General features: G+C 42.0%; 1 protein-coding gene across 4 annotated transcripts in view; it reads left to right on the top strand.

Annotated features, from left to right (window-relative positions):
- The first annotated feature begins 2,140 nt into the window (after positions 1-2,140).
- Positions 2,141-13,106, top strand: part of AKAP7 (A-kinase anchoring protein 7) — an 89,311-nt gene continuing 78,345 nt past the window's right edge. For 2 of the 4 annotated variants that reach the window (XM_079970687.1, XM_079970686.1), the window contains exons 1-3: positions 2,143-2,447; positions 7,668-7,805; positions 10,447-10,592. In XM_079970687.1, the coding sequence (XP_079826813.1) occupies positions 2,177-2,447; positions 7,668-7,805; positions 10,447-10,592 (555 nt within the window). In that variant the 5' untranslated portion in view covers positions 2,143-2,176. Of the gene's footprint in view, positions 2,448-5,416; positions 5,436-7,667; positions 7,806-10,446; positions 10,593-13,106 lie in introns of those variants that run through there. The other 2 variants (XM_079970688.1, XM_079970689.1) reach the window with 2 other exon arrangements.

Genomic DNA, 13,106 nt, shown 5'->3' with positions numbered 1-13,106 from the left:
CATATCTAACCAGTTCATTTCCCCCTTAGTTCAAAAATTGAAAACAGTGGTAGAAACAGGTATTTAACATAGCTCTGTCCAAAACTTATCTTTCTTTAAGAACCTGCTAACCCTGTCTAACTGGCAATTCCTTCTTCTTGGCATGTAAAAAAATTAAAAAGGTTTAAAAGCTATTCCAGTTCATGACTAGCTGCTTGAGATCTGAGCTGCTGCATTTCCAGAAAGATATCTCTTCCATTAGCTAACTTTCTTCCTCTAGAGGGAACATCTTTTATAGAAACTGTAATTGGTTCCATATGAGGTTTTATTTGTCTTCCTTCCAATGTCTTATTAACTCCTTCTCTTCTGATTTAGCTACGAGCTAGTTTTAGTTTTGTTAGTAGTATGGTGGCAAAATGATTCCCCCCACAACTGCTGTTTCAAGTTGGATATCCTAACATGATGTAGTAAATATTCTTTAACAAGAAACCACATATTAAAAGTAATACATGTTCCTTAACTATTTTGTCAAGAGACCAATGCTATTATAATTCTTTGTAACTGTGATGTCCTATGAATCAAGCGGGGTAGATGTAGCCAATCTATTTTCCTACACAGTCAGGAGGGCTCAAGTCTGCTCTCATCACCAAGACTTACTCATCCCATAATTATGGCAACAAACAACAAACCCTACAAGGGGCTTCCCTTGGGCTTAATCCAAAAGCTGCAGCTGGTGCAGAATGCTAGATTGTTGGCTTGGGTGCCCCATTGACACCATGTAACACCTTTCCTCAAGAAAATGCAGTGGCTTCCAATGTGCTGCTGGGTGCATTTCCAAAGCCCTGCATTTAGCATTTACAGCCCTAAGGAACTTGGGACCGCCTTGCCCATTAGATGCCTGCTCAGCAACCGCAGTCCTTGGATGTAGAACTGCTGAGAATACCATAGGCCCAGGGGGAGCACTTAGCCTATATTAGAAAATAGACTTTTAGTGTTGCAGCTCCAGTTCTCTGGAGTCAGTTACTAGCCTAAATCAGACATTTGTCTAGCATGATGAAGCAGACCCTCCAAGTGTCCCTATTTTCCAGGGACGTCCTTGATTTAGAGAAGCCGTCCCGGTTTCTGATTTGATCCCGGAATGTCCCCCTTTTCCTTAGGATGTCCCTATTTTCATTGGAGAAATGTTGGAGGGTATGGGGTTATCTGACCCCTTAGCCGTCTGAAGGCAATCCAGTATAGGGAACTTTTAAAAATGTTTATTGTTTAATTATTATGTTTTATATACGTTGGAAGCCTACTGGGACAACCCTGTAAGATGTGTGGGTAAAATTAGTAAAATGATCACTAAAAATAGGGATGGGACGTCCCTATTTTTATCAGAGAAATGCTGGAGGGTATGGATGAAGTTTACAAACCTACTGAAGGCACTTTTTCTTAGAAAGGCTTTTCGTGACCCAGTCATTTATGAAAGTTTCACCTTATATTTGATGAAACATTCTGTGACTTTTTAAAAAAATTGTAAGGATGTTTTATTTTAGTTTGTTGAATTGATTTATTATACTTAGAGCCCCCCCCCCCATGTTTCATTGTTTTTACCCTGCACACTGCTTCAATAGCTCTATGCCATGAAATGGTCTATAATTCTGAATTATGACGATGATAGAAATTACAAAGCTGAGTGTCCCTTTGTGGTGCCAAGTTCTTCCACTGGGAAATCCCTTCCAGATCATCTAGTGACGGCCTGCTCAGATAGCGTGGTTTACAACCCCCTTTCAGTGAGAGCAAAATTCAGTGCATTTCTCTGATAAATGCAAGAGGATGGCTTTGTCCTGCCTTCCCCAAAACTTGTAACATTACTCATATGTCTTGCTTGAAATGTTTTGTTCCCAGACATCAGAATACTCTGACAAAGATTGGGATGTTGAAGGAAAGGGGGACACAAAACAGGTGGCTCTTGGCGACAACGGAGGCAACTCTGGCTGAACGCAACGAAAGCATTCGGATACAACTCCGCGCCCGGCCTAATAACACACTCCGCGGTCGCATTGCATGCTGGGATTCGTAGTTTCCTGCTAAGGCAGAGGGGCGTCTCTCGCTCCCTCCCTGCGTTCCGAGCGTTCCGCAGAACTTCGCTCTTGACCCCTCCGCCTTCCCGTAGTTGCCCGCTCCCCGCTAAGGCAGAGGTGCCAGCCGGGCTATGGTACCGCGGACCCTCTGGCTCCGGACTCTCCGTTCCGCCCGCCTTGTTGCAGGCGCAGCCGCGCCGCTTAGTCCTCGGAGCCCCCTCGGCCTGCGGGCGCCTCCTGCGGAGAGGCGGGGGCCGCGTGGTGCCTGGGTCGCCATGGCAGCTCGAGAGCGTTCGCCTCCCGGCAGGGCGGGATCCCATGGGCTGGAGGCGGAGGCCCCGGGCGAAGCCGGAGAGAACGGGCAGCCTCTCTCGACAAGCAGCCAGCTCTTACAGCAGACCGGTGAGCAGCTGCAGCAGCAGCAGCAGGAGCAGAAAGAGGCACGGGGACCTGCCTTATACCGAGCCAGACCATTGCTCAGTATTGCCTACCCTGGCTGGCAGCAGCACTCCAGGGTTTCAGGCAGGAGGCTCTCCCAGCCCCACCTGGGGATGCCAGGGGTTGAATTTGGCACTGCCATTGAGTCATTATTATTATTATTTGAATTTATATATTGCCCTATACTTGGAGGTTTCAGGGCGGTTCACAGACCAAAATCAAAATCTAAAACCACAATATATATATTCAAAATAAAAACAACAACCCAATAACATCTCCCTCCCCCATTCAAAAAAGAACCATAGGATATCAATCAGGCAACCAAAAGCCTGGCTAAAATGGAACGTTTTTGCCTGGCGCCTAAAGGTGTATAATGAAGGCTCCCCCAATTTCGGTTGTCGGTTTCGGCTCCGTTTTGTTGGTGTTGCTATCCCCCTTCCGACACAAAGCTGCTTTGAAACATTTCCCGCGCTCGGGGTAGCTTTCGACACGCTTTCTAGCCCTCAGCATAGACGTGTACAAAGGTATGCCTGAAGTTTTTCCCTTAAGCACAAACCATTTGGCACATACATCTTGTTTTCTCAGCCACGATAGCCTCAGATCTTTAGAGTCACCATCAGAACTGTAGATTAGAATTATTGCTGGGGATAAACAAGGCATTCTCATTCAGGAGGAGAAGCGCCCATTGTGCAACCTTCTATAGACAGATAAAGAATAAAGGGACACCTGACCGTTAGGTCCAGTTGCGGATGACTCTGGGGTTGCGGTGCTCATCTCACTTTATTGGCCGAGGGAGCCGGCGTACAGCTTCTGGGTCATGTGGCCAGCATGACTAAGCCGCTTCTAGCGAACCAGAGCAGTGCACGGAAATGCCTTCCCGCTGGAGCGGTACCTATTTATCTACTTGCATTTTGACATGCTTTTGAACGGCGAGGTTGGCAGGAGCAGGGACTAAGCAACGGAAGCTCACCCCATCGCGGGGATTTGAACCACCAACCTTCTGATCGGCAAGCCCTAGGCTCTGTGGCTTAGACCACAGCGCCACCCACGTCTCTATAGCTAGCTAGTTTTACTGATGATGTTTAACCTTGCAGTGATTAAGCAGTGTGTATTCTGGGAATAAAAATGAGTACTACTAGTAGCAAATGCTTGTTTGGTATCCGTGATCTGCTAGGTGCAGTACAGAATTTGGATGTGACACAGCTACATTAGATGGGCTAGTAGGGATTTATTACTTATTATTCTGCCCCACCTCACCCTCCAGAACTCAAAGTGGCTTGTTTAGGACTCCCAGACCTAGACTTGTTTAGCTTCAGCAATGTGGCTGACTATGCTCTGAATACTATAAGTTTCTCCCAGGAGTGGGAATTGAGATATTAGTATCAAATGGCAGTGAAGGGACAGATAGGGTAAGTGGAAATGCCACAAGGAGCATTAACACCCTGCCCTTGTAGTATACTGTGTATGGTTCAGTGTTCTTTGACATAACAGCTGGGAGAAAGAGGAGTATAAAAACCAATTTGTTATGCACAATTAGCATAGAAGAAAGAACAAATGACACTGCAGGCTACTGGGTTTTGTTTACCATTCCAAATGCTCTTTTAAATGTTCACCTAATTAATGATGATTTATGTTTACACATACTTTTGCTACACTTGTGTAGCTCATTCTCCTTTCTATAAGCTTATGGTTGGCATGAAATTATTTTTGCTCTCTTCCTCATACAACAACCCTGTGAGAAATTTGGCTGGAAATGACTTGCCCAGCGCTAACCAGGGAGTGTCATAGTTTTAACTGCAACACTTTATCTGCTATACCACATTACCACAAACTATGAAATCATTGCCTTTTCTTCCTAGTTTTTTTCTGCTTGTGGAATCTACTTTCTCAGAGAAACTCTAGGCCATGAATTATTGGGGTGATGGAGGGATTTTTCTGTACTTTGTGTTGCAGTTAGAGCCATGAAGGCAACATGATTAGCATTTGGCCTGCTTTTATAGCTGCCAGCAATTCACAACTTGCAGGATGCCTTGGTACCTTTTAATATAATTTGATTGAGAAATGCAGGCTCCCAAAATGGAGTGCATTTACATCTATCATCTCAAACAGCAGTTGTTTATTCAAGCAGGGAAGCACTTCATGTTGGTAGGTGTAGAAGTGCTTTACTGGAGTAGCTTTAAATGAGCAGGAGTAGTTTACACCCCACGGCGCTGGCAGTGCAAACAGCACCAAAAAGAAATATTGCTGAAGAAATGGCTGAAGCAAACTACTATTGCTTGAAAGGGAACCCCCAGATACAGCCTTTCTAGTTTTGCAGAGCCTAAATTACGCAAGATAGCCAAGCCTCCTGCGAAAGAGCAACACATCCCTCTGTTCTATACCGGCAATAAATATAATTAAGGATGAATCTTGCTTCAGTGTGGAATCTGTAAGGACAATATTTTATGACTGGGATCCTATAAAACCACATACCTACTGTCCATCCCACATCTGCTCATAATTCATCACTTATCCTGCTTGTTATAATTCAGTGGTAATATCAATACAGCCTATGGTCTCCACAGAGCCCCAGTTCAAAACATATATTTAATTTAAGAAAGATGAACAAAATGTATATGTTTGGGAAGCAGTTAGGGATGCAGCCCAATTCAAGGCATATTTACCCAGAAAGGAGTCCACTGTGTTCAGTGTAACTTCTAATTAGGCATGCTTTGTATTGCAGCGTTGATCTTAATGTCCCAGATCAATCATGGATCTTCTAGTATCTGCTCTACAAGTTCAGTTCAAATTACACATCTGCAAATGATAATAACAGACAACCATAAATTATGTACAGTACTGAAGTTACTGTTTCTGAACTGCAGAGAATTACACATCCAATTTGTCAACCTGCAGCAAGCTCAACACTATGACTCACTTGTTTATCTCATCCTCTGGATAATTTCCCTTGAGGTAATCCCTGCTTCACTTGTTACTACTGCAAACAGTGACGTTCGACGCTTGCCTGGTTCTTTGGATGCTGATAGTTTAAAGTTGAAATATATAATTTTGGGGGGCAAAAATGGCACTTTAGCTTTTCTCTTCCTTCCCATCAGGGTAAAGGGTGTATTTTATTTTTGGACACAGTTGACAATGAAATCAGCCATACAACAGTCAATTGCCAGAATCGCCTTTTGCTCCTGATTTTAGGATGGCAAACTTGGGTTTGTCATGGAAAGTGCACACAACAGGAAGCTATGGCCAGGCATAGCATCTCCATTAATATGTCATTATGATGCATTTGCAAACCTGTTTGTCACTCTTACAATTTACAATTTTGGCGTACACTTAAAACCTCCAAGGCATGTACCTAAAAGATGTTATGTGTGAAGCTTATATGTAAACAATGACAACATGTTTATTTTTCCTGAACGTCTGAGGGTGATAAGCGGTGCGTGAGACTTTTCTATAGTTGGAAATTCAGATAGATACCCTTCATGCCTAACACTGCAGGTAAATAGGAATTCAGAGATGACAGAATGACCATTCACACTAAACCACTGTGTGTGCAGAGATTTGCATGATATCCCTTTTTTCCTATATGAGTAGGATCCTGTGCAGATTTTGCATGCAGGAGACAGAACAGAAGATCAGTTCTCCCCCCTCCCTTAAATCCCATGAGGCTTTTATATAGAAAATGGCTGGGAGGGTTCACTTCCCCTAATCCACAGAGGAGAGGATCTCTGAATCAGGAAGGTAGGTTTCAACCTCTCACATTTACATGATGGCAAACCTGTGTTTGTTACTGTGTGCGCGCGCACAACAGGAAGCTGTAGATGCAATTCACCAAATGCCACATTTCTTTTTTAATCAGCCAGCAGCTACTTCCTGTACAGCCTTCAGGATCAGCTAACAACTGCCTTGTTAGCCTTCCCTCGCTGCTTTAAGCTGAAGCCAATTAGTATCTAATCAGGTGACTTATCTCCCCTAGCACTACGGATGAGGGATGAGGTATCTAAGAGACGCTATACAGGGCACTAATAATCTGGATCATGTGCTTGTGTTTTTTACACTTCACTTCATCTATCAAGCCAGTGATTTCTTTGCCACAAGAACAGAACAGGTGTGTCTGTTGCCAAATTCCCCCATTGGGTTAGATTTGGACTACCTGGCAGTGAAAATCTGAAAAAGGAGGGCTCTGTAGTAATGAGCTATTTCCTGATATGTTGAATTTCTGATGTAACACTTCTTCCACTACACAACTATAACTGCATTATGTCATACTACAATTATACCTGCATAATGGAAGAAGCATTACATCACTAATTCAGTGCAACAGTTATGATGGTCTCTCCTTAGATTGCTGCTATCAGTTTAGAGTCACAGTTACTTGTTTTTATTTTAAAACGACACAGTAAGTTGTACCTTTTCATTAACAAAAGGTGTATAATTATTTTTATGTGACGAGAGTTGTCACCTAAGTTGGCAGGGCTCATTTGACATCAACACAAAATAGAACCTTTAGTGTCATCAGCCCAGCCCTGTAGAATATGCAAAAAATGTGCCTTCTGCTAAAAACTTTTCTATTCTTCCAGGCTTGTGCAGGCAATTAAGAATACATATTTTCATGCTAGTTAGTTGATGGTCTCTTGATTTGATTTATGATATATAATATGTATTTTATTATATTTTATACTATATAGGTATATTATTTTAAACAGCTTTGATATTTGTAATGAGGTATATGAATATTTTTATAAATAAATGAATAAAAAAGTAAGGAATTTGATTATGTATATAGCCGAAGAATCCACACACTGTTTATAAGAACCCACAAGCTGTTTAGAAGATAGGCATACACAGATGCAGTAGTAGGGAAAACTTACTTTGGTGTAGAGGATTGGAAGTTTAATTATTCTCAACTGCATAGATCCTTGTAAAGCAAGTCAGCATTACTTGTGGCTTTCAGAAAGGGAGTCAAGACACACAGATGTATTTTGGGATTGTTCATAAAACATTGAAAGCTAAGAATGAAACCTAAACTTGCAGTTTGGAGGAACAAGCAATTGCTTTGTGAGAGCCTCTGGTATTCTACTTGAAAAGCTGCCTTGCAGTGAGCTGTGAGCCTGGAACTGAGTTTTATTGGCGATGATTTCATCAGCCTTGAAATCTAAAACCCAACTCATTGTTTCAAATGTATTCCAGATGGAAGGCAAATTGTGGAGCGGAAGAAAAAGCAAAGAAAAAAACGAAAAGAGGAATCCCGCCGTCTTGATGATTCTGTATGTTGCTTGATGATGGAAATGCCATTTGCCAAAGCAGATATTGAAGATGAATTTAGCAGTAAGTATAAATACTAATCCAGAGCTGTGAAGTTGCTTTAGCTCAAATTTCCATCTTGGAAGTAAGCAAGCATGTTCCACTTGGGCCAAATTTCTTTGTATTTTGTACTTTGACCTTAGCAATTACAAATGCATCTATTGTAGTCCTTGAATGTTGGCGCCACCTCTCCCCAAAGTCCCAAATGTTTGCATCCTCTAACCCCAAAAATGCACTCAGATCCCGAGTGAATCACAAAATATTCTATGAACTACAAATTCTCTGCTTCCTAGTGCTTGCCCTATACGAAAATGCAGAAAAATGTGTAATTGTGATAAGTAAAATACAATAAAAAGGTAATGAGCAAATGCTGAGATTGTTTGAACTGCAGATTTGAAACAGCTAATTAAAGGGCTGATTGTGGCAGGAGGTACCAGAACAGTGCTAATGAAATCTTCCAGTAGCAGGAAGATAACCTCAGTTGTCTTTTGCAAATCTGGCCTGGACAGGGTGGCGCCGTTATTTCATCGTCAGTTAAGAAACAATAACCATCACCACAAATATATGCGTGGGGAGTAATGTTTTTGTTTATTCCTGTGTTGCATATTTTTATATTGTAAATCACCCTGTGATCCTTGGATGAAAGGCAGTTTAGAAATTTCATAAATAAATCAGAGTTGTAAAAAGACAATGAGTGCAGCATAGAAAATACTGGAATGTACTGGTTCAGAAGCAACATTAAATTATGTCATTTTTGGAGAAAACATAGAAGCCTTTGAGAGCATATCTGTTTATGCCTGCAGGACCACCTCTCCAGGTATGCCCCGCGGAGGACCTTAAGGTCCATAAATAACAACACTTTGGAGGTCCCGAGCCTCAAGGAGGTTAGATTGGTCTCAACTAGGGCCAGGGCCTTTTCAGCACTGGCCCCAACTTGGTGGAACGCTCTGTCACAGGAGACCAGGGCCCTGCGGGATCTGACATCTTTTCTGCAGGGCCTGCAAGATGGAGCTGTTCTGTCTGGCCTTCAGCTTGGACTCACTCTGAGTCCATGGGATATGGTATATAAATTTTCCCTTGGCTTTTTTAGTGGGCTATGTAGGACCAGCATGGATAGCTGGCTCGGGTGAATATCTGATGTTTCCTCCCTTTATGGTCTTGATTTATGGGCTACTACTAAAATGAAGCTGCATTTTAAGCTGTATTTTAAGCCGTATTTTAATTTAAAAAATCATATTCATAATTCATATTTGGTGTTAGCTGCCCTGAACCAGGCCCTGGCCAGGGAGGCTAGGGTATAAATAAAATTTTATTATTTTTATTATTACTATTTATTTGCAACATTTATAGCCAAGTAGATGTGCATAGGATTGAGACTTTTATCCTGAGGTAGTCATAGTGGAAATGGAAGCAGGGCAGTTTTGTTACAGGTTAGGTAATCCAGGACACATTTTTCTGTGATGCCATGCATGCCAGCCTCTGACAGATTACCGCAAGGGTATATGTAGCCATTGACAGGAAAGCAGTTGCCCATTAAAGGGGGTAATCGATAAATTAATTAATTTTAGGAAAAAATGTATATGACCTAAAATCCTCTTGAAATGTCAGACCCATATTTCTGTCACCCTATGTTAGAATTCCAGTTCAGTTCTTGAGGTGTTAGACAGGGGTTCCAATCCTCAACTCAGCCGTGAAGCTGTGACCTTGGGCCAATGGTTGTCTATCAGCCTAACCTACCTCATAGGGGTATTGGAAGATAAAAGGGGAAGCGGAAGAACCCACAAACTTCTTTAGGGAAAAGTGGGATATAAGTGCAGTATTTTTTATTTTTTTTAAGCTACCCAAAGGGCAACAACTATGCATAAGAGGGAGGTGTCAGTAGAATTAGAGGAAACCTGAGGTTTGCTGAAGTTCAAGAAATATTTAAAAAGAAAGAAATATTTTAGAAATATTTCTAACAAGAAAGAACCCCGCAGCCCAGTGAGGACTGAGCAGGCACAGTAGGCTTAGATTGACTGTTGAAGAGTAAATGGAAAACGTGTTGGATGTGTGGAATGGAACGGTACGGCTGGAATCCTAGGCAGGGAACCCTTTATACAACAACATTTTGTGGGAGGTCTCTGTCGTACATGTTATATTTCAAAAAGTATGATACCTGAATTTATTTATTACTATTTATTTGATTTACTAGACTTATATACTGCCCTTTATAAGATCTCGGGGTGGTTCACATGATAAAATACAAGGCAAAAGCCACCAACAAACACTTAAAACAAAAACAACCAAACAATAACAGGCCCCCCCAAACATATTCAAAAGGCTAAAATATTAATTGGCCAAAGGCCTGGTTGAAGAGGAATGTTTTCACTTGGCACCTAAAGATATATAATGAAGGCACCAGGCGAACCTCCCTGGGGAAAGACTGCACAAACAGGGAGCCACTGCAGAGAAGGTCCGTTCTCGTGTTGCCACCCTCTGGACCTCATGTGGGGAAGGTACACAAAGAATGCCACAGAACATGAACACAGAGTCCGGGTCGGTTTGTACGGGGAGAGGTAGTTCTTGAGGTATTGACTCTTTGTGTACTAATTTCGAAAATTTATGTATTGTTCTACTCATGTGTGCACAGTATCGTAACACCTCTCCACCCTCCTTTCCTACCCAGATAAAAGCGCAGCTAAACCATATGTTAAAAAGACGAGAAAGAGAACTACTGGGAGGGAGAGTGAGGAAGACAATCTAATAAAGAAGAAAAAGAAAAATCAAGATAAACCAAATTACTTCATCTCAGTTCCAATCACAAATCCAAAGGTAGCCTTACTTTTTTATTATTATTCTGATCTCATAGGGGACAAAATCACTTGTGAATAATGAAACCAGAGCTTAGACTTAAACCCAAGCATTGATTCTGTGTCTTGAAGCAGAAGGGTTTTTTGCTTTGAACTGGTGGTTCCAGAAATCTTCCCTTGCTTTCAACAACAAGAAAGGTGAGGAACGAAGGAAACTGGCTCTCTTGGGAGTTGCTCCTCAAGGCGCTTGATTCCCAAAGGAGCTGCCTCCTTTTCACTACTGAACAGTCGTTTAGTGGGAGAAATCGGGGGGAATGGAAGTTTGAACCTGCAGATGTAGCACCAGGAGCGTTGGATTGGTTCTGCCACTGTGCTTGTACTACGCTAAGCTCCTCGCCCCCTTTTACCTCTCAGTTACCATCAGTGACTTCCACATTGGGAAGCCCAAGTAAGCAATGTTGCCCTACTCTGCCCAGCAGCTGCCACTGCCCAGTTGAATGTGAAGTTGCTGAGCAGCAGGAAAAGCAGCAGGTCTCTGAAGCCGCCTCTTCCTTGCTGTTCAGCTAATCAGCTCAGAAGCAGGGGTGGATAACATGAGGAGGAAGGTTATGTGTATGTTGCATGGGTGCTAATAAATGCATGCATGTATATTCCATGTATGGTTGCCTTCTCTGCAGTCTCTGGTGTGTGGTGTGTGCTCTGCCCCACTGCCAGCTCTGCCCCTATACATAATTTGGTTTTGGCCCAACCCACCATTGGCATGCGGTCCCTTATTGAGTTGGTCCAGTATGTGGCCTCCTAAGAAGTGTGTACACATAGAGCTCTGGGTATGGACATTCCTTTGTGTGCTAGAAGCTCATGTATACACGATAATAAGAATTTGGAGGCAGAATGGCGTTCCCTTCCTTTTTCAAAAGAAGAGCTCTCCCACGCCATGTTGGAAGCTGTTTCTGCCAGCCTGCTGACAGTGCCAGGAATGTGTTTTCTCAAGTTCAGTTCAGACATGATAAACTGCAGCAATGGCTACTTAGCCCTTTGACTGTTCTCTGCTCCCACGGTTAGAGGCAGTATGCCTTTGAGTACCAGTTGCTGGGAACCACAAGTGAGTGGTGTACTGCTGTACTGAGGTCCTTTTTCTTGGCTCCCACATACACACAGCTGTCTGCTGGAGAACAAGATGTTGGACTACATGGGTCTTTGGCCTGATCCAGCAGGGTTTTTCTTATGTAAGTTTCGGGCTCATATGCTCCTCCCTTCACCTTCCACAATGAGGAGAAGGATGCTTTTGGTTCCATTTTGATTAGTTTATTCTAAGAATAGCTATCTGTTGTTTTTAATAACTGCCATGCACTGGTTTCAGATATAAATTTATTTTTAGGTCCATTTGATTACTTCTCTTAATTGGACTGTAATGTCTGCTGGATGAAAAAAAATCTTTGATTTCCTTAGTTTAGTTCAGGAAATTTCTCATCTAAACAACATTTAATAGTTACTTGATTTAATTTCCAGTAATACTGCGGTTGAATGTATGCTGTAGCAATTTTTTTTTTGCTTTGCTTCTGTGCATAGCAAAAATGACTGGGTGTAATTTGAAGACAAGCATTTTCTCATATGGCTGTTACTGGATGGAAAAATAAAGCTAAATAACTTAATAGCCTTTACAAGGCAAAACTCATTATCCAACTTCATCTTACAAAGCAACTAGATTAATTTTCTTCAGCAAGATTGTGTCAGCCAAGTACATTGCTGCAAACAAGAATATGTAACTAACTAACTAACAAAACAAAACAAAACAAAACATTAGAATGTGCAAGGTTATCGTCCTTGTCAGTTGCCAATATTAGGAATTGTAATTTGTAATGTCAAATGATCTTTCCCATTTCCTGAGGTGTTTTAGAATATAGTTTTGCGTGGGCAGGGTCCTTTCCAACTCTACAATTCTGTGATTCTTGATTGGTGTACAAAATTTCAATGTGGGTGATTTTTAGTTGTTTTTATCTTATATGAATACCCTGAATTATCTTTTTATAGTAAAGTGATGGATTATATATGAATTAATATATATAATAGGTTGACATGTTGGTGCTGACCTTTAAATCCCTAAACGGCTTTGGTCCTGTGTACCTGAAGGAGCATCTCCACCCACATAGTCCAGCTTGGACACTGAGATCCAAGCTCTGAAGGCCTTCTGGCAGTTCCCTCACTACAAGAAGTGAAGTTACAGGGAACCAGGCAGAGGGCCTTCTTGGTAGTTCTGCCCAGATGTCAAAGAGCTAAACAATCATAGGACTTTTCTCAGGTATGTGAAGGCAGCCCTGTTTCAGGAAGCTTTTGATGCTGTTTTGGTGTGTTGCTTTATACTTTGCTGGAAGCCACCCAGAGTGCCTGGGGCAACCCAGTCAGATGGGCAGGGTACAAAAAATTAATAGCAACAACAACAACAACAACAACAACAGCCTAATAAATCACATCAGACTGGTTCCCTAATTGAAATCCATCTGTTGTCTTAAGGAAACACTAACAGAACAATTGGTAG

This window comes from Podarcis cretensis (assembly GCF_951804945.1).
Source record: "Podarcis cretensis genome assembly, chromosome: 3".
NCBI lineage: Eukaryota > Metazoa > Chordata > Lepidosauria > Squamata > Lacertidae > Podarcis > Podarcis cretensis.
This window is presented reverse-complemented; position numbering and strand designations above follow the sequence as displayed.